The 27187-nt window shown below is 46.7% G+C and overlaps 1 protein-coding gene across 12 annotated transcripts in view; it reads right to left on the bottom strand.

Annotated features, from left to right (window-relative positions):
• The window catches only part of LOC144601969 (ERC protein 2), a 552614-nt gene that overhangs the window by 518762 nt on the left and 6665 nt on the right, over positions 1-27187 (bottom strand). For 11 of the 12 annotated variants that reach the window (XM_078414628.1, XM_078414617.1, XM_078414626.1 and 8 more), the window contains exons 2-4: positions 18356-18537; positions 12802-12940; positions 3058-3868 (exon numbers count right to left, since the gene is read on the bottom strand). In XM_078414628.1, coding sequence (XP_078270754.1) covers positions 3058-3735 — 678 coding nt within the window. In that variant the 5' untranslated portion in view covers positions 3736-3868; positions 12802-12940; positions 18356-18537. The remainder of the gene's footprint in view (positions 1-3057; positions 3869-12801; positions 12941-18355; positions 18538-27187) is intronic. The other variant, XM_078414618.1, reaches the window with a different exon arrangement.

Here is a 27187-nt window from a genome sequence, read left to right as displayed (position 1 = left end):
GTTAGTCAGGGGAGTGGAGAATTTTGAGTTAGTCAGGGGAGTGGAGAATTTGAGTTAGTCAGGGGAGTAGAGAATTTTCATCAGTCTGAAGAAGGGTCTCGACCCGAAACGTCACCCATTCCTTCTCTCCCGAGATGCTGCCTGACCTGCTGAGTTACTCCAGCATTTTGGGAACAACCTATTTACTGGCAGTTCAGAAAAGCATCTAAGAGAAAAATGACGATACTTAAAACTAAGGAACAATCATTGGAAGGCAATGTGGATGATAAGCATCGCAATGAATATGCTGCAGAACCAAGCAATTTCACAACCGATGTTACCAACAGTAATAGATAATTAAACAACTAATAACAACTAGATAAATAAACAATTAATAATAATAATAACTAACAACTAAATAACTAACATGGATAGGACAGGTTTGGAGGGATATGGACCAAGCGCAGGCAGGTGGGACTAGGTTAGCTGGGACATTGTTGGCCGGTGTGGGCGAGTTGGGCCGAAGGGCCTGTTTCCACACTGTATCACTATATGACTCTTATGACTATGACTCTAATAGGAAGAGAAGATGCACAAACCCAGCAAGTGCGATAAACTAAACTATATTTTGTCCATAACTATCAAATAGATGACCCAATTTTACCCACTTATGTGTCCACACCTTCGCAGAACACAATCAAAAAATGCCAAGAACAGCAGAAAGTCAGTGGATCCTGCCAACAACTCTAGAAACAAGGAACTGCAAATGCTGGTATACAAATGACACAGAGTGCTGGAGTAACTCAGTGGGTCAGGCAGCGCTTCTGGAGAACATGGAAAGGTGACGTTTTGGATCAAGACCCTTCTTCTTTTTGCCTGTCCATCACCTATCCATGTTCTTCTGAGATGCTGCCTGACCCGCTGAGTAACTCCAGCACTTTGTGTCTTCTTTTGTTAAACAGCATCTGCAGATCTTTATTTCTACATTTGAAGAAGGGTCCCAGCCCAAGACGTCCTGAGATGCTGCCTGATCCACACAGCTACTCCAATACTCTGTATCTTCTTATGACAACAACTCTGCTGCGTTAAAGGCTTGTGCTTCAGATCGAACTGTTGTGCAAACTCTCCAGTTGAAGTACCCCTCCAACTCTGACATCAGTGGCGGCACGGTGGCATGGCAGACAGAGCTGCCGCCACTCAGCGCCAGTCACCCAGGTTCAATCCTGACCTTGGGTGCTGTCTGTGTGGAGTTTACACGTTCTCCCTGTGATGTAGGTTTCCTCCCACATCCGAAATATTATGAAAGGACTGGACAAGCTCGATGCAGGAAAAATGTTCCCAATGTTGGGGAAGTCCAGAACCAGGGGCCACACAGTCTAAGAATAAAGGGGAGACCATTTAAAACTGAGGTGAGAAAAAACGTTTTCACCCAGAGAGTTGTGAATTTGTGGAATTCTCTGCCACAGAGGGCAATGGAGGCCAATTCACTGGATGAATTTAAAAGAGAGCTAAATAGAGCTCCAGGTGCTAGTGGAATCAGGGGATATGGGGAGAAGGCAGGCACGGGTTACTGATTGTGGATGATCAGCCATGATCACAATGAATGTCGGTGCTGGCTCGAAGGGCCGAATGGCCTCCTCCTGCACCTATTTTCTATGTTTCTCTGTGCAGGTTTGTGGGTTAATTGGCTTCTGTAAATCACCCCCAGTGTGCAGGGAGTGAGTGCCAAAGAGGGATAAGATAGAGCTAGTGTGAACGGGTGATTGATGGCCGGCGTGGGCTCGGCGTTTCCACGTTGTATCTTTAAATTAAACTAAACCTGCTCCAACTGGACAATTGCCATGGGTTGAAAGGACCACAAAAAGCAGGAGATGTGGCACTCAGCTAATTACTGGTGACCATCCAACAAAATGGCAGAAGCAATTGTAAATTGAAACACGGTTGAGAATGAGTAATCTGTTGAGAATGAGTAATCTGTTGGAAAGGACTCATCTCTTCACTCTCCAAAACCTTCCCACCATTCATAAAAGACATCGTAGGATTGAGGACAAATGAGATCCATTCATGCAACTCAATGTCAATGAGATCAATTCAGCCTCTGGATGCATCAAAAGTATTTATTTCCAACACCCCTTGCACAGTGTGGATTTCATGCATCAGCAGTGTTTCACCAAAGATTGCAAGATGGTGCAGAGACTTGGGAATGCCGGTCCATCGAGCAAACTATCCTCCCCTCATCCTCCAAACCAATCAACTCCATCTACACATCATGCTATCATGGAAAAGCAGCCAACATAATCAAGGACCTCTCAACCCCCAGTCATTCACTCTTCTCCCCTCTCCTGTCAGGCAGAAGATAAAAACGCTCGAAAGCACATACCACCAGATTCAAGGACAGATTCTTCCCTGCTGTTATCAGACTTTTGGATGGATAACTCATATGCTAGGGATGAATTTCACGGTCTTCCAATCTACCTTGTTGCGGCCCTTGTACTTTTTTTTAATCTGCACTTCCGCTGTAGCTCCAACTCTGTTTATTTTCTCTTTTTCACTACCTGGCGCACTCGTCTACAGTGTGATTTGCCCGGATGGCACGTAGAACACATTTTGTCATTGTATCGTGGTACATGTGGCAATAATAAACCATTACCAAAATATTTCCCAAACTCCTGATCTGTGCCGTGTGTAGAATAAGGATAGCAAGTGCATGAAAACCCCTTGCTATCCTAGATACTACCCAAAGTGCTGCCACTAGTTCTTGGCCAGCACTTGGCCAGCACTTGGCCAGCACTTGGCCAGCACTTGGCCAGCACTTGGACTTCTGCTCCCTTTCCAGCATTATGACATCACGGTCCCAAGCAACATTCAAATCAGGCAAGAGAGTGGGATTAAGAGCAGACATGCATCTTTATTTTGCAGAGTAATGAGGCACTCTATTCCAGCTGAAGAAGGGTTTGGCCCGACGGCTGGATATCACTAATTGAATGCGTTGGCAAAGGTTGGCATAATCTAGGAGTTAAATGTCAGTGGGCAGTTGACATTAGGATCACAGTACTGGGATGGTGGAAACAAAGATACCTGACTTTCCTCGTGTGACACTCTCATCTGTTCCCTCAGCACCGACATGCGCGCGGCCTCTTCTTTCCTCAGCACTCGCTCTTTCTTCAGCTCGGGGCTCCAGAAGGTTTTGATGCTGTTCATCGAGGAGCCCAGCTTGGTGTCCTTGATGTCCAGCTCCTTGCGGAGGGTCTCGTTCTCCCGCTGCAGGTCCTTGAGCTGCACCTGCAGGTCGATGACGGCGCTGTCGCGGACCTGCCTCAGGGCTGAGGGCACTTGGTGGTGGTGGTGGTGGTGGTGAGGGGAGGGGGTGACCAGGTGCGACGGTGGGTGGTGGTGGTCGCCAAAGGACAGGGCGTCCACGCCGGGAGGCAGCCCCGCCGAGGCGATGTTGGGACTGCTCCCCATGGCCGTGACACGGCCTCCGTAGGTCGCCCGGTTGGTGGCTCTGCCCAGGGTCATGGTTCCCTTGGGAAAGCTGGTGGCGGCCACGCTATCGTGGTCGCTCAGATACATGGGCCCCGAGGTGGCGTAGGCCGCGTTCAGGGACTGGATGTTCTCCATCGACAAGGTTTTCCCGGCACCCCCTGTGCCGCTGCTGCTGGTCCTCCGGTGCCCCAGCCGAGGAGAGCGGGGAAGCCGGGGAGACCGCGATGGGCTGCCTTCCGCATGGCCCACAGTCCGAGAACTACCATACATGGACGCTCTGGATGGGTCAACCAGCACACACAGTCGGGGATTGCCGGGAGAAGGGAGCAGTCAATCAACGCCTCTGCTGCCTCCTGAAGCTTGTCACTGCATCTCCATGGGTGGCGGGAGACAAGGCCTGCACCTGAAACATGCACAACAATAAAAGGTTAATATAAGAAGATAACTGCAGATGCTGGTACAAATCAAAGGTATTTATTCACAAAATGCTGGAGTAACTCAGCAGGTTAGGCAGCATCTCGGGAGAGAAGGAATGGGTGACGTTTCGGGTCGAGACCCTTCTTCAGTCTGAAGAAGATGCTGCCTGACCTGCTGAGTTACTCCAGCATTTTGTGAATAAAAGGTTAATCATATGGGTGGCAAGTAAAAATATGAAAACGCAAAGGGGCGAATCAGGCAGCATTCTGGAGGACATTCTGTGTTGGAACCCTTTAGTTTAGAGTCATAGAGTGATACAGCATGGCAACAGGCCCTTCAGCCCAACTTGCCCACACCAGCCAACATGTCCCAGCTACACTAGTCCCACCTGCTAGCATTTGGTCTATATCCCTCCAAACTTGTCCTATCCATGTGCCTGTTTAACTGCTTCTTAAATGTTGGGATAGTCCCTGCCTCAACTACCTCCTCTGGAAGCTCATTCCATACATCCACCACCCTTTGGAAGAAAGAGTTACCCCTCAGATTCCCATTCAATCTTTTCCCCTTCATCTTAAACCTATGTTCCTCGATTCACTTCCTCTGGGCAAGAGACTCTGTGCATCTACCCGATTTATTCCACTCAGGATCTTATACACCTCTATAAGGTCACCCCTCATCCTCAAAAAGTTTACAGAAACAGCATGGAAACAGGCCCTTCGTCCCATTGAGTCCACGCCAACCATTGATCACCCGTTGACACTAGTTCTGTCATTCTGCTTTCCATCCACTCAATACACACCAAGGGCAATTTACAGAGGCCGATGAACCTATAAACCTGCACGTCTTTGGGATGTGGGATGAATCCAGAGCACCCGGAGGAAATCCACACGGTCACAGGGAAAATGTGCAAACTCCGCACAGATAGTGCCCGAGGTCAGGATTGAACCCAGGACGTTGGTGCTGTGAGGCAGCAGCTCCACCAGCTGCACCACTGTGCTGTCCTAAGGCCAAAAACATCAGAGCTTGAAGGGTCCCGACCCGAAACGTAGCTCATCCGTATTAAACCATCATCTGCAGTTCCTTCCTGCATCCTCTCTCCGATGAGAGCTCTGCCACATCCTCTAATCGTTGCTTCCCGTGATTCCTCATGCTCTCCAACTCCACAACCACATTTTAACCCAGACTCGTTATCTATTCTACATTTTCCCTGATTTCCGTCCCTTTTATCGCATTTTCACATCTGACACTTCCTTATCTCCGTATCTCCCTCCCACCTGACTCAGTCTGAAGAAGGATCTCGATCCGAAACGTCACCCATTCCATCTATCCAAAGATGCTGCCTGTCCCGCTGAGTTACGCCTCCAGAGATGCTGTGTGATCCGCTGAATCGACCTGCCCGCACACCCTCCACCACTGAATCTTGTGCTTTAATGAGATATCTCTCATTCTTCAGACTGGCTCATACAGCTCAATCTTTCTCATAGACAACTCCCTCATTGCAAAAATCATTGTAGTGAAGCTTTAAAGTCAACATAACCTTTCTCAAATGAAGAGATCAAAACTGTATCCTTGTGTTGTGCAGAGTGAGAATGTTTCACGGCCATGGTCCCAACAAATAAAGCTCCAAATCTGAGTTCCATGCAAAATTCCAGCATCGGCACTTCCTTGTGTCGACCAAGATGGACAGTCTCACATTTCCTCTCATGTTCTTCCATCTGCCAACATATCACCTTGAACATAACCGATCTACCTCTACTCTTATAGATTCACACAGCTTGGAAACAGGGCCTTCGGCCCAATTTGCCCATTCCAACCAAGATGCCCCATCGACACCAGTCGCATCTGCCCACATTTGGCCCATAACCGGCTAAACCTTTCCTATCCATGCACATGTCCAAGTAGGGTTGCCAACTTTCTCATTACCAAATAAGGGACAAAAGGTGATGTCACTGCCCGCGCCCCATGTGACCACACCCAGCCAGCGGCCACATGCTCCCGCTCCACCAATGGCGGCCGCCCGGGCCGGGAGGCAGGTTGCTATGCAACCTCCGTTAGATGAATACACTCGGCTCCTCTCCCTGAACACACTCCTTTAGCCTACAATGTCCGGGCCGATAGCGGCCCCCGGGCCTACAGTGTCCGAGCCTACAGTGGCCCCCGGGCCTAGTGTCCGAGCCTACAGTGGCCCCCAGGCCTACAGTGTCCGAGCCTACAGTGTTCCGGCCTACAGTGTCCGAGCCTACAATGTCTGGGCTGACAGCGGCCCCCGGGCCTGCAGTGTCCGGGCCTGCAGTGTCCGGGCCTGCAGTGTCCGGGCCTGCAGTGTCCGGGCCTGCAGTGTCCGGGCCTGCAGTGTCCGGGCCTGCAGTGTCCGGGCCTGCAGTGTCCGGGCCTGCAGTGTCCGGGCCTGCAGTGTCCGGGCCTGCAGTGTCCGGGCCTGCAGTGTCCGGGCCTGCAGTGTCCGGGCCTGCAGTGTCCGGGCCTGCAGTGTCCGGGCCTGCAGTGTCCGGGCCTGCAGTGTCCGGGCCTGCAGTGTCCGGGCCTGCAGTGTCCGGGCCTGCAGTGTCCGGGCCTCCAGTGTCCGGGCCTACAGTGCCCCCCGGGCCTAATATGGGACATGGGCGGTCCCATACAGGACAAACTAATTTAACCCAAAATACAGGATGTCCCGGCTAATACGGGACAGTTGGCAACCCTATGCCCAAGTTTATTTGGACTGGTTAGCACGCAACAAAAGCTTTTCACTGTACCTCAGTACACATGACAATAAACTAAACTGAATTGAATTTTAAATGTTGTTATAGCACCTGCCTCAACTACCTCCTCTGGCAGCTCGTTCCATTTACCCACCATCATCTGTGTAAAAATAGTTGCCCCTCAGGTTTATATTAAATCTTATCCCTCTCGCCTTAAGCCTACGTCCACTGATTCTTGATTGCCCTACTCTGGGTGAAAGACTGTGATCATAATCTATCTATTCCAAACTCTTGGGTTTCCCATCTGTGTAAACCAATCTCCCATCCGCGTTCCCTTCACCCCACCAGCCCTTCTGCAGCAGCTGATCAGATGCCTTTTGGAAGAACAAATACTTGGCATCTACATCTCACGTCGGGTCAGGACCATCTGCTGGCTTTCCTTCATCCATCCCATTAATCACATCCTGAAAGATCTAATTAAATTTGTTAAACACGGTTTTCCTTTCATGAAACCACCTGCGCCGGATCTGGCTTTCGATGCTAATCGCCACTGCACGCTCTTCCCTTGAGTGCCTGGGGTTCTCCTGGGTGCTGGTTAATAGATAATTGGCCACCGTGTAGTATCCCTTGCGTAAGGTTGGTGGGGAACATCAGAGGGCGGTTCACTGGCAAAATACAAAGCGCTGGAAGAACTCAACGGGTCAGGCAGCATGTGTGGAGGGAAGAGATAGACAAGATCTTGTGCCGGGACCCTTCTTCAGACTGATCTGGCTTAGTTCAGAGCATGGAAACAGACCCCCTTGCCACACGAGCCCACATCGACCAACGATCACCAAACGCCAAACTCCCACGTGGTCACAGGGAGAACGGGAGTGGAAGGGAAAGTGGGGTAACATTGAACTAGTGTGAATAGATCGGTGTGGACTTAGCGGTCCGAAGAGCCTGTTTCATCAGGTCTTAACTGATTGGAGCAGAATTAGGCCATTCGGCCCATCAATTCTGTTCTGCCATTCAATCATGGCTGATCTATATCTCCCTCCTAACCCCATTCACCTGCCTTCTCCTCATAGCTCCGGACACCCATACTAATCAAGAATCTATCTCTGCTTTAAAAATATCCACTGACTTGGCCTCCACAGCCTTCTGTGTCCAAGAATTCTACAGATTCACCACCCTCTGACTAAAGAAATTCCTTCTCATCTCATTCCTAAAGGAACATCCTTTAATTCTGAGGCTGTGACCTTTAGTCTGAGACTCTCCCACTAGCGGAAACATCTCCACAAACACTCAATGAGGTCCCCCCTCATTCTTCTAAACTCCAGCGAGTACAGGCCCAGTGCCGACAAACACTCATCGCAGGTTAACCCACTCATTCTTGGGATCATTCTTGTAAACCTCCTCTGGACCCTCTCCAGAGCCAGCACATCCTTCCTTAGATATGGGGCCCAGAATTGCTCACAATACTCCATATGCGGCCTGACCAGCACCTTAGAGCCTCAGCATCACATCCCTGTTTTTGTATTCTCGCACTCTTGAAATAAATGCTAGCATTGAGTTTGCATTCTTTACTGCAGATTTGACTTGCAGATTAACGTTTTGGAGCACTCCCAAGTCCCTTTGCACCTCCGATTTCTGGATTCTCTCCCCATTTAGAAAATATTCTATGCCTTCATTCCTACTTCCAAAATGCATGACTCCACACTTTGCTACACTATATTCCATCTGCCACTTCTCTGCCCATTCTTCCAACCTGTCCAAGTCCCTGCTTTCTCTACACTACCTGCCCCTCCACCTAATTTTGAATCATCCGCAAATTTGGCCACAAAGCCTTCAACAATCCCCTCGTCCAAATCATTAATATACAACGTGAAGAGCATTGGCCCCAGCACCGACCCCTGCAGAACTCCGCCAGTCACTGGCAGCCAAACGGAACCACCCCACCTTGCAGTTTCCACGGGCGGCACGGTGGCGCAGCGGTAGAGTTGCTGCCTTACAGCGAATGCCGCGCCGGAGACTCAGGTTCGATCCCGACTACAGGCGCCGTCTGTACGGAGTTTGTACGTTCTCCCCGTGACCTGCGTGGGTTTTCTCCGAGATCTTCGGTTTCCTCCCACACTCCAAAGACGTACAGGTTTGTAGGTTTATTGGCTGGGCAAATGTAAAAAAAATTGTCCAGAGTGGGTGTAGGATAGTGTTAATGTGCGGGGATCGCTGGGCGGCGTGGACCCGGTGGGCCGAAGGGCCTGTTTCTGCGCTGTATCTCTAAATCTAAATCACATTGAATCTCTAATTATGAAATAATCATGCCACTGTTGAGCTAACTGGCCAAACATACCCTGTTTCTCTCTCCATTTGTTGAATAGCAATGATACTTATCGTGTACTTCCCTATGTGCTGCAACCTGTTGATTTTAAATATTTTAAATGGTCTTTTTCAAAATCCTCGCATCTTTTCTCTACTTCTCCACCTCTGTTAATCTCCTCCCAGCCCACACCCCACAGAAATATTTACTGCCTTCCAATTTTGGCCTTTTAGAGTTATGGAGTCGTACAGCACAGAAACAGGCCTAACTTTCCCATGCTGACCAAGATGCTCCATCTTGATGAGTCCCGCCTGTCCCTCTAAACCTTTCCAATCCAAGTATCTGTCCAAATTACTTTTACATTTTGTTACAGTACCTGCCTCAACTACTTTCTCCGGTAGCTCGTGTCAAACTTCCACCCTCCTTGGTGTGAAAATGTTGTCCCTCAGGTTGTTATTAATCTTCTCCTCTGCTTCTTGATTTCTCTGCTCTGGGTAAAAGACTCTGTGCATTCACCCTATCTTTTCCCCTCATGATCTGATGCACTTCTATAAGATCACCCCTCATCCTCCTGCACTCGGAGGTAGAAGCTCCTAGCCTGCCCAACCTCTCCCTACAGCTTAGCCCCTTGATTCCTGGCAACATCCTCGCAAATCTTTGCTGCACTCTTTCCAACTGACCAGCATCCTTCCTATAGCAGGGTGACCAAAACTGAACACATTTAAACATATCCCAACATACTCCCACATTTAAATTAACGTGCCATTAATAAATAAGCCTTCCGCCGCCAAGCAAATAAACCTCCACTTCCCTCTGCTCTTTCAAGACACACCTGAAACCTCAGCTTTGTGACCAAACCTTTGACCAATTACCCTGATCTGCCCATCAACCCAACCTGTCTGAAGATAACAGTCTGAAGAAGAGTCCCGACCCAAAATGTCATCTATATATTTCTCTTCACAGATGCTGCCTGACCTGCTGAGTTCCTCCAGCAGTGACATTACGACATCTGCAGTCTCTAGTGTGTGCTCTTCCATCTCAGTGTGCTTATTAACACTCATTTGAAGAGCCTTGGGAAATGTGGCTGCTTTCATGGCTGTGCGTAATACAATATATTATCACTAATGAGTCGGTCTAATGAGGTAACTCGAGTTGGTTAATTAAATGTAACCTTCCACTCCAATCCACACAATTTGTGATCCTTGGAGAATTATTCACCTTGCGCCTCGCCTCTTTTTGTCTCAGACAATCATGCTTTCAGTTTACTCTCTCATACTCGTGAGCAGAGATGTGAACTGAACGAGGCTGCAGAGTTAATGCCCCAGTGTGAATGCTCCAACATTAAAATAGGAAAACCCAGTCCATCCAACTGAGGAAATCCACTCCTATCTAATTTATACATCTCTGCCTAATTACTCTCTGTAACATAGTGCCACAAGAAGTACCTTTAATTAAAAAATGGTAATCTCTGGAGGGATCTGGTGGGGAAATGATCGGTTGGTGAGGGCTTACAAGCAAAGAGTGGGGATAAATAGGTCCCTTTCGGAATGGCAGGCAGTGACCAGTGGGGTACCGCAAGGTTCGGTGCTGGGACCCCAGCTATGTACGATATACATTAATGACTTAGACGAAGGGATTAAAAGTACCATTAGCAAATTTGCAGATGATACTAAGCTGGGGGGTAATGTGAATTGTGAGGAAGATGCAATAAGGCTGCAGGGTGACTTGGACAGGTTGTGTGAGTGGGCGGATACATGGCAGATGCAGTTTAATGTAGATAAGTGTGAGGTTATTCACTTTGGAAGTAAGAATAGAAAGGCAGATTATTATCTGAATGGTGTCAAGTTAGGAGGAGGGGGAGTTCAACGAGATCTGGGTGTCCTAGTGCATCAGTCAATGAAAGGAAGCATGCAGGTACAGCAGGCAGTGAAGAAAGCCAATGGAATGTTGGCCTTCATAACAAGAGGAGTTGAGTATAGGAGCAAAGAGGTCCTTCTACAGTTGTACCGGGCCCTGGTGAGACCGCACCTGGAGTACTGTGTGCAGTTTTGGTCTCCAAATTTGAGGAAGGATATTCTTGCTATGGAGGGCGTGCAGCGTAGGTTCACTAGGTTAATTCCCGGAATGGCGGGACTGTCGTATGTTGAAAGGCTGGAGCGATTGGGCTTGTATACACTGGAATTTAGAAGGATGAGGGGGGATCTTATTGAAACATATAAGATAATTAGGGGATTGGACACATTAGAGGCAGGAAACATGTTCCCAATGTTGGGGGAGTCCAGAACAAGGGGCCACAGTTTAAGAATAAGGGGTAGGCCATTTAGAACGGAGATGAGGAAGAACTTTTTCAGTCAGAGAGTGGTGAAGGTGTGGAATTCTCTGCCTCAGAAGGCAGTGGAGGCCAGTTCGTTGGATGCTTTCAAGAGAGAGCTGGATAGAGCTCTTAAGGATAGCGGAGTGAGGGGGTATGGGGAGAAGGCAGGAACGGGGTGCTGATAGAGAGTGATCAGCCATGATCGCATTGAATGGCGGTGCTGGTTCGAAGGGCTGAATGGCCTACTCCTGCACCTATTGTCTATTGTCTATTGTCTATTGTCTTAGAGGAAGACCAAATCAAAAAGGCAAAAAAGCACTGACGATTTCCTTAAGAACACATCGACCTGACAGGTAACCATTCTCTACATTGGCGAGACCACGCGCAGGCTCGGCAATCATTTCGCTGAACTCCTCCGCTCAGTCTGCCTTAACCCAACTGTTCTCCCAGTGGCTCAGCACTTTAACTCCCCCTCCCATTCCCAATCTGACCTTTCTGTCCTGGGGCCTCCTCCGTTGTCAGAGTGAGGTCCAGCGCAAATTGGAGGAACAGCACCTCATATTTTGCTTGGGTAGTTTACATCCCAGCGGTATGAACATTGACTTCTCTAACTTCAGATAGACCCTTTCCCTCTCTATTCCCTTCTCCTTCCCAGTTCTCCCACTAGTTTTCCTGACTCCGACTACATTCTCTCTTTGTCCCGCCCCCTCCCCTGACATCAATCTGAAGGGTCTCGACCCAAAACGTCACCCATTCCTTCTCTCCCGAGATGCTGCCTGACCTGCTGAGTTACTCCAGCATTTTGTGTCTACCTACCATTCCTTTTAACATTAGTCTCCATAAAACACAAAGTGTTGGAGTAACTCAGAGAGTCAGGCAGTGTCTGTGGAGGGAATGGATAGGCAACGTTTGACCAAAACATCGCCTATGGTCTGAAGAAGGGTCCTGACCTGAAACATCACCTATCCATTCATACCACAGATGCTGTCTGACCTGCTGAGTTATTCCAGCACTTTGTACTTTGCTGAAGATTCCACCATCTGACATTCTTCATGTCTCCAACATTGTAGGAAAAGTCCGTGCAGGAAAAATGTTCCCAATGATGGGGGAGTCCAGAACCAGGGGTCACAGTTTAAAAATAAGGGGTAGACCATTTAGGACTGAGAGGATGAAAAACATTTTCACCCAGAGAGTTGTGAATCTGCGGAATTCTCTGCCACAGAAAGCAGTGGAGGCCAATTCATTGGATGTTTTCAAGAGAGAGTTAGATATCGCTCTTAGGGCTAACGGAATCAAGGGATATAGGGAGAAAGCAGGATCGGGGAACTGACTTTGGATGATCAGCCATGATTATATTGAATGGCGGTGCTGGCTCGAAGGGACGAATAGCCTACTCCTGCACCTGTTTTCTATGTTTCTACTTTCCACCTCAGGTCAGAGCCTGGAAGGAAGAGAAAGCTCTGGGAGAGCAAAACGTGCCAGTTGAATGCGTCCGTGGTGTGAAAAATCAATATCATAACCGATCTTATTTCTTTTAACTTTCTTAATCCTGAAGGAATATTTTAGCTGGCAGTCTATGAGGTTCATTTGATAAAGCAGGTACTAACCTGCTTATCTATGGTACCATCTCGAAAGTGTACATCCTCGGGGGAAAGGTAACATTTCACCAACAAAAACAAAGAGGACCCCTTTAATGCACAGGTGCCGTCAGTCAAGGTGTTGTTTTCTGAATAATGGATGATAATGCTGTAAGGAATGATTCAGGGGTTATAAAATTATGGGGAAGTGGCAACCATTAATTCAAAACAAGAATCAGTCTTCAGAATATCTGTTCCAATGTATATTCCAAACAAGAATCAGTTTGAAATTAAAAGGTAGACACAAAATGCTGGAGTAATTCAGCGGGTCAGGCAGCATCTCGGGAGAGAAGGAATGGGTGACGTTTCGCTGTTACTCCAGCATTTTGTGTCTACCTTCGATTTTAACCAGCATCTGCAGTTTTTGTCCTACACTTGAAATTAAAAGGACACCTTTGCAAACAGATAGGCTATCTTAGACATGACCATGTCTCTCACATTCATCAGCAGAATGTAAAACATTGGTGTACGGTATTTATTCACAAAATGCTGGAGTAACTCAGCAGGTCAGGCAGCATCTCGGGAGAGAAGGAATGGGTGACGTTTCGGGTTGAGACCCTTCTTCAGACCAGCATCTGCAGTTATCTTCTTATACTCATTGGTGTATGGTAGTTGGCCTACCAACCAGGAATCTTCAACTTGCGATACTTCACACCATTGTGACAGAAGAGGAGGAAGCTTCCAAAACAGACATATTTGTCACTTGTTGATACAAGTAACTGGTTTACAAAAGAAGACACAAAGTGCCAGAGTAATTCAGCGGGTCAGGCAGCAGCTCTAGACAACAGGGGTCAGAGATGTTTTGGGCCGAGACCCTTCTCACCTGTGCACACTTATTGCGTGCCAGGCTTTGTCTTGCCCCTCCGCTCTTCCAGCTTTTTTTGCATATCCCCCTACAATCATTCTGAAGGGTCCCAACCTGAAACATCACTTATCCATGTTCTTTAGAGATGCTGCCTGGCCTGCTGAGTTACTCCAGCACTTTGTGTCTTTATTTGTCACTTGGCACAACACGATATGGTCCTAGGCAGGTTTGCCTGTCCAGCAGTGATGGGATTCTTGTGTCCTCAAGAGAGCCAGCCCTTACGACAGCAGCTTTGTAGGTCTGAGTTCTCCATTCTTGGAAGCATTTAGAACATCTATGTAATCACGATAAATCTGCAAAGGTGCTGCGACCTTCAAAGGGATCTTGTCGGCTACATTGTAAATGTAGACTCAAAATAATATCATTGTAGTTATCAAAACAGTATTGAATTACCCTCTTTTATCTTTAATCTTAAGCGTTTATACGGTCATCTATTTTGAGTTGGAGGGATTCGACCAAGAGGAGCTCCCAAAGAACGTCTGTTTCTCTTGACAAATAAAGATTTTTATATCAACTAGATTTATCCTCCGAGTGTTAAAACAAGAAACTGCAGCTGCTGGTTCACACAAAGGGACACAAAGTGCTGGAGTAACTCAGTGGGTCAGGCAATGTCTTTAGAGAACATGGATAGGTGACAGTACCTTCAGTCTGAAGAGTCCTGTCCTGAAACATCACCTATCCATGTTCTCCAGAGATGCTGCCTGACCCACTGAGTTACTCCAGCACTCTGTGAAACGTCACCTATCCATGTTCTCCAGAGATGCTGCCTGACCCGCTGAGTTACTCCAGCACTCTGTGAAACGTCACCTATCCATGTTCTCCACAGATGCTGCCTGACCCGCTGAGTTACTCCAGCACTCTGTGTCTGTTTAGCCTCCGAGTGACTCAGTTCAAAAGGTTACAACATTGCTGCTCAACTTTCGAGGATCACACTTCACACAAGGTCTGCCTGGTTTTTAATTTGTTTACCCTTCAATCTTTAACATAATATAGTGTTATTAGAAAATGTACTATTTAACAAGTCTTGCACTATTAATTGGAATAAATTACACGATCTCTACCACAAGGACTGATTTATTAACATGCAAATTGATTCTTTGTTCTCCCATTATACATCTTAGATTTGTGGTCATGGTCGTCCAAGATATTTTAGCCTTAATTAATATATTGATACATCGCTTTCATTTTGTTGACCAAAAACTTAACTCTTGATGTTCACAAGTTTAAGCAACCAAGTTCAATTTTTTTTTTTGTAGCCATGATATAATTATGCTTTTGTGCAACAAGTATGTGTATTGTGTGGGAAGGAACTGCAGATGCTGGTTTAAATCAAAGATAGACACAAAACGCTGGAGTAACTCAATGGGACAGGCAGCATCTCTGGAGAGAGGGAATGGGTGTCGTTTCGGGTCGAGGCCCTTCTTCAGACTTGTGTATTGTGTGTACCAATCTGTGTCAATCATGTGTATTGTGTACAAGGGTTGTAACTAGCATGTCCATGTGTTGCCATTGTATGAATTGTTTGGCATTCCAGTTGGTTTTATCAGTCATTCAACCTTAATGCCAAGGGAAGCCAAGTCCTGATTTTAGACTGATCATTAGACCGAGGCTGCATTTATGACTGGGCAGAGTGAAAGAGTTTATCACTGTGCAAGGACTGTTTACTTATTCCAAAGCTACAGACCATATCAACGTCTCACACACATTGTTACAGGATGGAGTTGAAAGAGCAAAGGGCTATTAACTTTGCATGATGGGATACTTGACTATTGTCTGTAAAACTGCTTGTATGCTTATGTGGCTTCTATATTGTTGACATTGGAGAAATACTAATGGCTCATATGGATATGACTGATAATTCAATTCTTGGAAAAACCACAGAACATAACAATTATTAAAATAAGTTAAGGACTGACGGAGGATGACGTTAAACGACAAGGGAAAGCACGAAGATAAGAAAACAGGGGACCAATAAGTGCACAGGGAGCTGTTCCAAGGACCGAGAACTAATATCATGTAAAAACCAGTCAAGTCCATATACGGTCAGGTTAAAGTTGAGTAATGATGACTTTGCAGAACTCGTAAGGCTTTTTGTGTTGTATAAAGATGCACCCAGAATGTTGCATCTTTGAGAGGGGCCACAAGGGGCTACCAGTATATAAGCATACTGGTGATCTCTCTCCCACTCCCGCATGAGGAATAAAGGATCTGTCCAAATTATTCGAAGGTATCATAAAATGCTGGAGCAACTCAGCGGGTCAGACTGAAGAAGGGTCTCGACCTGAAACGTCACCCGTTCCTTCTCTCCTGAGATGCTGCCTGACCCGCTGAGTTACTCCAGCATTTTTGTGATACCTTCGATTTGTACCAGCATCTGAACAACCTGTCCAACCTGAAGACTTTTCAGCAAATAGAACTTCAATTTCTTGACTTTGTTATAAAGAGCAAATTGAGAAATCCAAAACATACAAATGTGAAGGACAGATAAGAATGCTTGGATGTGCATGATCAATATGGTTTATTTGGGCAAATTCTAATGGAAACCAAATTTGCCCACAACTTGCTGCATGATTTTGCAAATATGCCTGCGGATTTAGAGTTTATTCATCCCCACCACCTATCCACACTCATCATTCCATAATTCTACTGAGATGCTTTGGTATTTTAAAGGCACTGTATAAATACAAATTATCTTTGTTGCTGTCGTTAATGTTCAAGTAGGTAATATGGCGGTATCAAATCCTACATTTTCTGAAGACGCAAACCAATCATGTGGTTGGTATTACCAAAAATAACGGATGGCAGCCGTCTTGTTTGTTCACACATTCAACTTCCAAAATACCAACAAGTGATGAACCTACTAATTGCAGCCCTCTCAGCCTCATTCAACTGATCAAAGTGTGAAAGGAGAAATAAAACATGACAATGGAGACACAAGGAACTGCAGATGCCAGAATCTTGAGCAAAGCACAAAGTGCTGGAGTAATTTAGCGGGGGCCAGGCAGTATCTGTGGAGGACATGGATTGGCAACATTTCAGGTTAGGACCATTCTTAGAAGACAGTGGAGGCCAATTCACTGGATGTTTTCAAGAGAGAGTTAGATTTAGCTCTTAGCGCTAAGGGAATCAAGGGATATGGGGAGAAAGCAGGAACGGGGTACTGATTGTGGATGACCAGCCATGATCATATTGAATGGCGGTGTTGGCTCAAAGGGTCGAATGGCCTACTCTGGCACCTATTTTCTATGTTTCTATGTTTCAGACAGGACAGTGTGTTGGAGCAATTCTTTTGGATAGAAACATAGAAAATAGGTGCAGGAGGAGGCCTTTTAGCCCTTCGAACCAGCACCGCCATTCATTGTGATCATGGCTGATCATCTACAATCAGTAACCCGTGCCTGCCTTCTCCCCATGTCCCTTGATTCCACTAGCCCCTAGAGCTCTATCTAACTCTCTTTTAAATTCATCCAGTGAATTGGCCTCCACTGCCTTCTGTGGCAGAGAATTCCACAAAAAGAAACTAAAAAGCAAAGCAGTTGTGATCATTCAAATGAATTTAGTACAATAAATTGTATAATACAACGGATGGATTCAAAGTGACCATATCCACAGTTGCACTGGAGTAATGAATAAATGAAGAACTGCAGATGCTGGTTTACAAAAAAAGAGACAAAGTGCCGGAGTAACTCCTCAGGTCAGGAAGCATCTCTGGAGAACATGGATAGGTGACGTTTCGGGTAGGGACCCTTCTTCAGACTGACCGTTGAGTTACACCAGCACTTTATCTATTTTTTTGGACTGGTGCAATGCAAGGTTGAATAGAGGTGGCAAAGTGTCATGGTGAATGGGGAACTGATCAGAGTGCATAGCAATTCCAAACACAGATACACACAGCTTAGGTTTGGCATTTCTGTTGTTCAACATTTTTATTCAACACTTCTGGAGCACATAGAGTCCCAATGGGGGAGCACAACCAATGCAGCTTGGTGATGGTCAGAAGCAGTTTGAAAACAGAAACTTGGCAGATTGCTTCACAATGCAGGAGAATAAAAAATAAAATATTTTAAAAAACATAAATGTTTAAACATAATGAAAGGCAACATGCAAGAACAAAGAAGAAACAAGGACCCTGGGTTTGGTGGACAAACCTTCTGCAACTTCCTTCATTTGTGCTGGCTCGAAGGGCCGAATGGCCTACTCCTGCACCTATTGTCTATTGTCTATTTGGGAACAGTGAAGTTCGTAAGTTCCAGCAGCAGAATCAGGCCATTCGGCCCATCGTCAACTCAGTCATTCAATCACGGCTGATATATCTCTCCCTCTCAACCCCATTATCCTGCCTTCTCCCCTTAACCCCTGACACCCGTACTAATCAAGAATCTATCTATCTCTGCCTTTAAAATATCCATTGACGGCCTCCACAGCCTTGTGTGGCAATAAATTCCACAGATTCACCACCCTCTGACTAAAGAAATTCCTGACATCCCCTTCCTAAAGGAACGTCCTTTAATTCTGAGGCTGTGCCCTCTGGTCCTAGACTCTCCCACTAGTGGAAATATCCTCTCCACATCCATTCTATCCAGACTTTTCACGATTTACCCAAGCCTTTCTCTATTGAAGTGAATAAACTATGGAGAACACAGAGTGACAATGACTTACAGGTTGGAGAGAGTTCTCTGCAGTTATGTCTGGTCTCAGCGAGGATGTTCCTGGAGTCAAAGCATTCAAAATCACAACTTGTTTTGCAGGAGAATGCTGAATTGCTGATGGGATTGCAGATGAAAACCGAGGAACAATCCCACAGTCAAGAGCTCAATTTGTATGTCCTGTGCCTTTATTATCTGAAAATAAAGAAACAAAGCTTTATCAAAGCTTCTTAAATATTTTCATAGCAGTAACAAACATTCTTCCACTCAATTCCCACAAATTATCAACTACCAATAATACAATTGGAAAGATAATAATACACTTGAAATGACAATAATTGTCTTGTGTGATTGGCTGGAATCTGAAACTGGAATCTGAAACAAAAACAGAAATGCTGAGAAACTCAGCCAGTCAAGAGGCATCTGTGGAAAGAGAAACCAATTGACATATCTCATCAAAAACCCTTCATCAGTATTGACAAAGAAAGAGAAGCTAGACACAAAGTGCTGGAGTAACTCAGCGGGTCAGGCGGCATCTCTGGAGAGAAGGAATGGGTGTCAGAAAGAGAATGCTTTCTTCCTTCCTCAATTCTGCAGAATTCGGCAAGTAATATCCATCTTTGGGTCTTCTTACTGAGACCACATCACAAGATTAGTAATGGTTCAGCCAGAGCTGAACACACTTCTCGGCATCTGCACACAGTGGCTTCTTGTGCGTGGTGGTGGAAAGATTGGTGGAAACAGGTGAACGCTCTTCCATTGACCCCCATCTTTGGGTAAGAAACAAACATAATTATCATCTAATACAAGCAGAATAACACCTTGACTCTTGCAATGAAATCCTCTTGCAGTAAAGATCAACGTGCTTTTCTATTTGCTTGCTGTGCTTGCATATTAATTTTCAGTGATTTGTGAACATAAACACCAACAAGTGAAAAGCTTGGATAGAGTGGATGTGGAAAGGATGTTTCCACTAATGAGAGAGTCTGGGACTAGAGGTCATAGCCTCAGAATTAAAGGACGTTCTTTTTGGAAGGAGATGAGGAATTTCTTTAGAAACATGCGTTGTTTCTATCATCAGCAAACTTGGAGATATCACACTTGATCAACCCCACCCAAAATAAACCCCTAACAGCTGGAGTCCCGGCACTAATCCATGCAACATCGCCCTGGCCAGCCACAATTACTCATATTTTCCTGCTGTTTTCTGGCCATTAACCAACCTGCAATCCAAACCAGCACATTACCCACAATATTATGCACTCCATTTCTGAAAGTCCAAATCAGCTGGTTTACTGTTATTTATCCTGTTACAACTTCACAGCAATTCCAGATTTGTCAAACAATTTCCCTTCCATAAATCCATGTAGACTGTGCTGGGAATGGAAGGGTACAGATTATAGTTTATCTTGCCATCTAGTTCGGCACAGACTTCGTGGCCCTAGGGCCTGTTCCTGTGCTGTACTGTTCTGTGTTCTACGCAACCCAATTAATTTCCAGATGTCCCATTACCACTTCTATAATAAGTAATAATTTGGTCCAAGTGTTTGTGGGTGTATATATCCAGTCATGGATCTACACAAGAACCAAAGTGCTGGAGCAGACGTAGAATATAGGAACATGGACACCATGGTGAACCTTCATAAAACGCTGACGTCTGAATCCATTTCCGAGTGTCTCACTTGAAGATGGTCAGCCTAGTTTGCCCATCCTTAAAATGCCCTCAAAATTGTTTTTTTTTTTTAAATTGTGGATGATCAATAACTGCTACAATTAATTCTCAGTCAGACCAACACCCTGCAAATGGATGAACAGACTGTAGTTAAGAATGGTTTGAGGAATTACATTCAATTACAAAACAGAAACAACAACATTTTTCCAATTCGGGATGGTGTGAGACTTGCAGGCATGGTGTTCCCAGGCATTGATTGCTTTTTGTCCCACCAAATAGAGCTTATGGCTTGGGAAGGTAGTGTACAGGAGGTTGTATAACAGCTTGTAAACAGTACATAATGCAACCACGTAGCAGTATTGTTGAAACAACATTAGCAGTCGCAGTGCCGATTAAATGGCAGCTTGGTGCCAAACGTCAAGTATTGCTGGAACAGAAACTAAGCAACAAATTGACGAATATTCCACAACACTCCCGACTTGGGCAATGAAGATGGTGGATAGGTTTTGGACTGTCAACACAAAATTCACTTTGCTACAGAATATGCAATAACTTGCCAGCTTTTACAGTGACAATTTTGGTTATCGATTCAATAGTTTCCAGTGACACCAAAGATGGTCCTCGTGAAAGATGCAACAATGGTAATATCATGTCATTATTACACTGCCCGGTCCATCACGGGTACTGACCTCCCCACTATCTAAGAGATCTACAGGAGGCGCTGCCTCAAAAAGACAGCCAACATCATCAAGGATCCACACCACCCTGGCCACACTCTCATCTCACTCTTTGCATTGGGAAAAATGTCCAGGAGGCTCAAAGCTGCAAAGTCCAGGTTCAGGGACAGCTTCTTCCCAGCGAACATCATGCTGGAGAACAACAAAATCCAACTAAACTATGAACTGCGAACTGTCTTGGTTGCACTCGGGACTTTTCTGCACTAAAATTGGGGTTTTTCATTTTGTTTAACCTTTTTGTTCATTGTGTTATCTTTGAATACTGTGTTTATAGACCATTATAGACCATGAAGGTATTTATTCACAAAATGCTGGAGTAACTCAGCAGGTCAGGCAGCATCTCAGGAGAAAATGAATGGGTGACGTTTCGGGTCGAGACCCTTCTTCAGACTGATGTCAGGGGGGCGGGACAAAGGAAGGATATAGGTGGAGACAGGAAGATAGAGGGAGATCTGGGATGGGGAAGAGAGGGACAGAGGAACTATCTAAAGTTGGAGAAGTCGATGTTCATACCACTGGGCTGCAAGCTGCCCAGGCAAAATATGAGGCGCTGTTCCTCCAATTTCCGGTGGGCCTCACTATGGCACTGGAGGAGGCCCATGACAGAAAGGTCAGACTGGGAGGGGGAGTTGAAGTGCTCGGCCACCGGGAGATCAGTTTGGCCAACGCGGACCGAGCACAGGTGTTGAGCAAAGCGATCGCCGACCCTGCGTTTGGTTTAGCCGATGTAAAGAAGTTGACATCTGGAGCAGCGGAAGCAATAGATGAGGTTGGAGGAGGTGCAGGTGAACCTCTGTCTCACCTGGAAAGACTGTTTGGGTCCTTGGATGGAGTTGAGGGGGGAGGTAAAGGGACAGGTGTTGCATCTCGTGCGGTTGCAGGGGAAAGTGCCCGGGGATGGGGTGGTTTGGGTAGGAAGGGACGAGTGGACTAGGGAGTTACGGAGGGAACGGTCTCTGCGGAACGCAGAAAGGGGAGGGGATGGGAAGATATGGCCAGTGGTGGGGTCCCGTTGTAGGTGACGGAAATGTTGGAGGATGATTTGTTGCTCAGATGTCAACTTATTTACATATTTCGTCTGGGCAGCTTGCAGCCCAGTGGTATGAACATAGACTTCTCCAACTTTAGATAGTTCCTCTGTCCCTCTCTTCCCCTCCCCCTTCCCAGATCTCCCTCTATCTTCCTGTCTCCACCTATATCCTTCCTTTGTCCCGCCCCCCTGACATCAGTCTGAAGAAGGGTCTCGACCCGAAACGTCACCCATTCCTTCTCTCCTGAGATGCTGCCTGGCCTGCTGAGTTACTCCAGCATTTTGTGAATAAATACCTTTGATTTGTACCAGCATCTGCAGTTATTTTCTTATACTATTATAGACCATGATATTACCAGTAATATGACAATTAAATACTCTTGAAAGTCAAAAGGAGATGATGCTTTCTTGTTTTAACTTTGATTGACTGCTACTTAACAGGAGGAATGGAGATATCTTGGAGGGCTTCAAGGCTAGAGGGGGTTCCTGAGATAGGAAGCCAAGAAGTCATGTTGGAATTTGAAATCAGGGATGTGAATTTTAAGATTAACATGCTGCTTAAGGGAAACCAAGATTCCGGACGCAAACACACTGTGTGCTCATCCACTGAATCAGTGTCCCCACCATTTGATGTTTTACTCAAATCTTTCATTAGGGGAAGACAGAGGCACACCTTTGAAAGATGACAATGCACCGCTGAAATGTTAAAAATAAAAATGAGGATTCAATGTTGAGTGTAATACATCAATGTCAAATGAATTGTGCCGAAGAAGCTGCCACTCTGCCAGTGATGGGAAACACTAGAGAATGCAGAAGCTGGAATCTTGAACATAAAACAACCTGTGTAGGAAGGAACTGCAGACGCTGGTTAAAACCGAAGATAGACGCAAAATGCTGGAGTAACTCAGCAGGACAGGCAGCATTTCTGGAGCGGTGGAATGGGTGGTGTTTCGGGTCAAGACCCTTCAGTCTAAAGAAGTGTCTCGACCGGAAAAGTCATCCATTCCTTCTCATAGAGTCATAGAGTCACAGATTGATACAGTGTGGAAACAGGCCCTTCGGCCCAACTCGCCACACTGGCCAACAATATCCCAGTTACACTAATCCCACTTCCCTGCTCTTGGTCCATAACCCTCCAAACCTGTCCTATCCATGTACCTGTCCAACTGCTTCTTAAACGATGGGATAGTCCCAGCCTCAACTACCTCCTCTGGCAGCTTGTTCCATACACCCACCACCCGCTGTGTGAAAAAGTTACCACTGTGGCGGTCCCGGGGGATCAGGCCACTCCTTGGGTCAGCCCCCTCGTTACGTGATGGACAGGCGTAAGGGGTTAAAAGCCAGCCCGTTGGGAGGCGTGGCTCATCCCTAGGTGGACTACGCTGTGAGCAGGAGCTCACAGCCTAATAAAGAACCTTATCTTAAACTGCCTGGCATCTTGCCTTTTCTCTGGCCTCCGCCAGGCCACTACACTGGTGACCTCGACATACATCACGCGTCGTGATGTCTCGCAGTAATGCGCAACCCGGTCCTGCCGACCTCGATGCCGTCTCCCTCAAACTCCCGACCCTGTGGACCGAAGAGCCTGAGGTCTGGTTCCAGCAGGCAGAGGCACAGTTTGCTGTGCAAGGCATGACCGTTGACCTAACAAAGTATTTCTACGTCGTCGACGCCCTGGACATTACATCCGACCGGGGGCCGCAGTTCACTTCGGAACTGTGGTCGGCCATGGCATGACTCTTGGGTGTCCGCCTACACCACACTACGGCGTACCATCCACAGTCGAATGGGTTGGTGGAACGCTTTCACTGCCAGCTGAAGGCTGCCCTGAAGGCTCGGCTCACGGGCCCAGACTGGGTGGACGCCCTGCCGTGGGTTTTGCTGGGGATCCGCACCGCACCCAAGGAGGACTTGGCCTCCTCCTCTGCCGAGTTGGTGTACGGGGCCCCCTTGACGGTTCCCGGGGAGTTCATCCCACTGGCGCAGGGTCGAGTGGAGCAGCCTTCTGACGCCCTGCAACGTCTTCGGCAGACGGTGGGCAGGCTGGCACCTGTGCCCACGTCACGTCATGGGACCTTCCATCCACACGTCCCTGCCGCTCTGGAGGACTGCCAGTTTGTGTTCCTGCGCAGGGACGCGCACCGATCACCTCTCCAGCGGCCGTACGAGGGCCCCTTCCAGGTCCTGCAACACGGCTCGGCCACATTCGTTCTGGACATGGGGGGTCGCAGCGAGACTGTTTCGGTCGCACGGCTGAAGCCGGCACACGTGGACATTGATCGGCCGGTGCCGGTTGCGCAGCCCCGCCCGCGCGGTCGCCCCCCGTCCACGTTACCCCCGCCAGTGTCTGCTACGACCCCTCCACCTGTCGGTCAGTCGCCGGTCCCTGCGCCGGTCATGGTGCGCACCCGGGCTGGTCGCCTCGTGCGCCCTCCTGTCCGTTTTGTACCTCCGGTTCTTGGGGGGGGGGTCCTGTGGTGGTCCCGGGGGATCTGGCCACTCCTTGGGAGGCGTGGCTCATCCCTAGGTGGACTACGCTGTGAACAGGAGCTCACAGCCTAATAAAGAACCTTATCTTAAACTGCCTGGCGTCTTGCCTTTTCTCTGGCCTCCCTCCGCCAGGCCACTACACCCCTCGGATTCCTATTACGTCTTTTCCCCTTCACCTTGAACCTATGTCCGCTGGTCCTCGATTCCCCTACTCTGGGTAAAAGACTCTGTGCATCTACCCGATCTATTCCGCTCCTGATTTTATACACCTCTAAAAGATCTCCCCTCATCCTCCTGCGCTCCATGGAATAGAGACCCAGCCGAGTTAACCTCTCCCTATAGCTCACACCCTCTGGTCCTGGCAACAACCTCGTAAATCTTTTCTGAACCCTTTCAAGCTTAACAATATCTTTCCTATAACGTTCTCTCACATAAAACAACCAGCTGGGGGAACTCAACATCAGGCAACATCTATGGAGGGAAATTAACAGAAGGGTCTCAACCCAAAAATGTCTCCCATTCCTTTTCTACATAGATGCTGCCTGACCCCACTTTTTACTCCAGCTTTTTGGGTCTATCTTCGAGGGAAATGGACTGTCAACATTTCACGTCGAGGCCCATCTTCTGAAGTAGACAACCTAATGTATTCCAACAGATTGGTCATTCACTATTTCCCTTTCTTAAACACATGCTGACTGTGCCAATCCATTTCATTTCCAAGTGCCCCATTATTACTTACTTATTGATAGATTCTAATATTTTGACCACCACTTTTGGCAGCCCAGTTCCTGACAATGCTCGTCGTATGTGTGATATTTGGACAAAAATATTTGAATCAATAGATATATTTCCCCGATAGACAACCCAAACGGCTACAATTACACGCGTTCCAGAAAATCAATGAGGAAAATAGGCCAGATGCGGGCAGGTGAGACTCGTGTAGATGTAGCATCTTGGTCGACATGGGCAAGTTGGGCTATTTCCGTTTTGTAGGACTCCATAAAACCATACAGATTTAATAAACATCAATTAAGAGAATTAAAGGATTAACATAAATAGTATTGACATTTCTGATATTTGCATGAATAAATTTGTCTCAAAGGATTTTTCCTTCATATTTGATTTCAAGAGTAACAAAGAGCTAAAAGCCAACATCTTTTCAAAGCAGATAACTTGGATTTTTTTTTTTTTAAATCAGTAGAATATTTTCGTCATAAGTATCACTTTAATGAATGTTCTTAAGAGGCAATAAGTTATTTAGCTTGTCCAACAAAGTGAGGGCAGTGTGTTTGTTGATGTTATCATTCTTGAACACATTGCAGCAAAGAGGAGAAGGCTGCTTCAACTGAGAGAGTCCTTGCTAGATTCAATGCAGGAAAATCCACATTCAACTTTTTAGCACGACTTAAAATGTCACCTTGTCTGCCATCTTGACACTTACAAATGTATGGCCAATGATAAGGGATCTCATTGCTCAGTCTGTTCAAGCACCCCCGCACTACGGTGGCCCTAGAAAGTGATCTGTATCGTGACTTTGCGTTAAGCAAGGCGGCAACGAGATGTCCGTCGGGGAATGTTGCCGACTTGACCACTCCAGACTGCAGGAGTACGTGCTGAGGGATGCACTGAAGCTCAGTGCAGCCAATGGCAAGGCTCTGTGGGGGAAGACCACAGTCTATGGTCACTTCTGTCGCTGGACATTGAGGGACAGAGTCCGGTGGGGATGCCCCTCAAACAAGGGAATGGATATCACCCCAGGAGACCACATGAGTGGCAAGGAGGTTGTGTGTGATGATAGGTACGAACACAACTGAGTATGGCACTATCGAATGTATTAACAGTGAGAATATATGCACAGACTTTGTTTTGGATATATTTTTTATTCTGAATTAAGTTTATATTTGAAATTTAAAAGTGCATAAAGGAATGTGAGATGTTTATTTACCATTTCCTCAAATAAATTCTGTGAGAGCAATTTTCATTCCATCTCCCAAATTTTTGGGTAGCGCTTTATGAATTCTGCCCGGCCAAAACTCAAAAGGCCATAAGGCAAGGGTCGCCCATGTTCAAAAGACTTGAGGTGAGGGGAGAACGATCAACAGAAGTCGATAATAACAGCTGAACGCATTAGGTTGAGAAGTATTGGTTACCTTATTACCTTATGCATGTATCTACACCAAAACAATTCGCCAATGGTAATGCCATTGAATGGCAAAAGAAAATTATGGTTTCTTGTTTTAATTTTCATTTACTGCCACTCAATAGGAGGTAGGATGTATCAAGCCCCCCCCTCCCCCCCACCACACCCCCCCACCAAAGAATTGAACAATTGTGGCAGCACAACATTAGACAATAGACAATAGGTGCAGCAGGAGGCCATTCGGCCCTTCGAGCGAACACCGCCATTCAATGTGATCATGGCTGATCATTCACAATCGGTACCCCGTTCCTGCCTTCTCCCCATACCCCCTGACTCCACTATCCTTAAGAGCTCTATCTAGCTCTCTCTTGAATGCATTCAGAGAATTGGCCTCCACTGCCTTCTGAGGCAGAGAATTCCACAGATTCACAACTCTCTGACTGAAAAAGTTTTTAGGCACAAACGCACTGGATCATGCCCCAAACCCCAGATACTGAGACCAGGTGGCAATGCCAGGAGAAGAACCGGTTGTCACTGTAACTGTGTTCATCCGCAAGAAGGGAACGTTATCATAAGGAACCTCCTAAATCTCTCTTTCCTCATGGCCAAAGTCGGAGTCACGGTAGACATGGCCAACATCATAACTATAGTCATCTCAGAAAAATGGAGATCGCAGCATCAAGTGCTCGACATGGCCTTTTTTGACCTTATCAAAACACTTTGATTGTGTCAATCAAGATGTACTGAGGAGAATCTTTCTCAACATTGGTTGCCCT

Source organism: Rhinoraja longicauda, chromosome 17 (assembly GCF_053455715.1).
Source record: "Rhinoraja longicauda isolate Sanriku21f chromosome 17, sRhiLon1.1, whole genome shotgun sequence".
Lineage (NCBI taxonomy): Eukaryota > Metazoa > Chordata > Chondrichthyes > Rajiformes > Arhynchobatidae > Rhinoraja > Rhinoraja longicauda.
The sequence above is the reverse complement of the archived record's forward strand: the minus strand, read 5'-3'. Positions and strand labels throughout refer to the sequence as shown.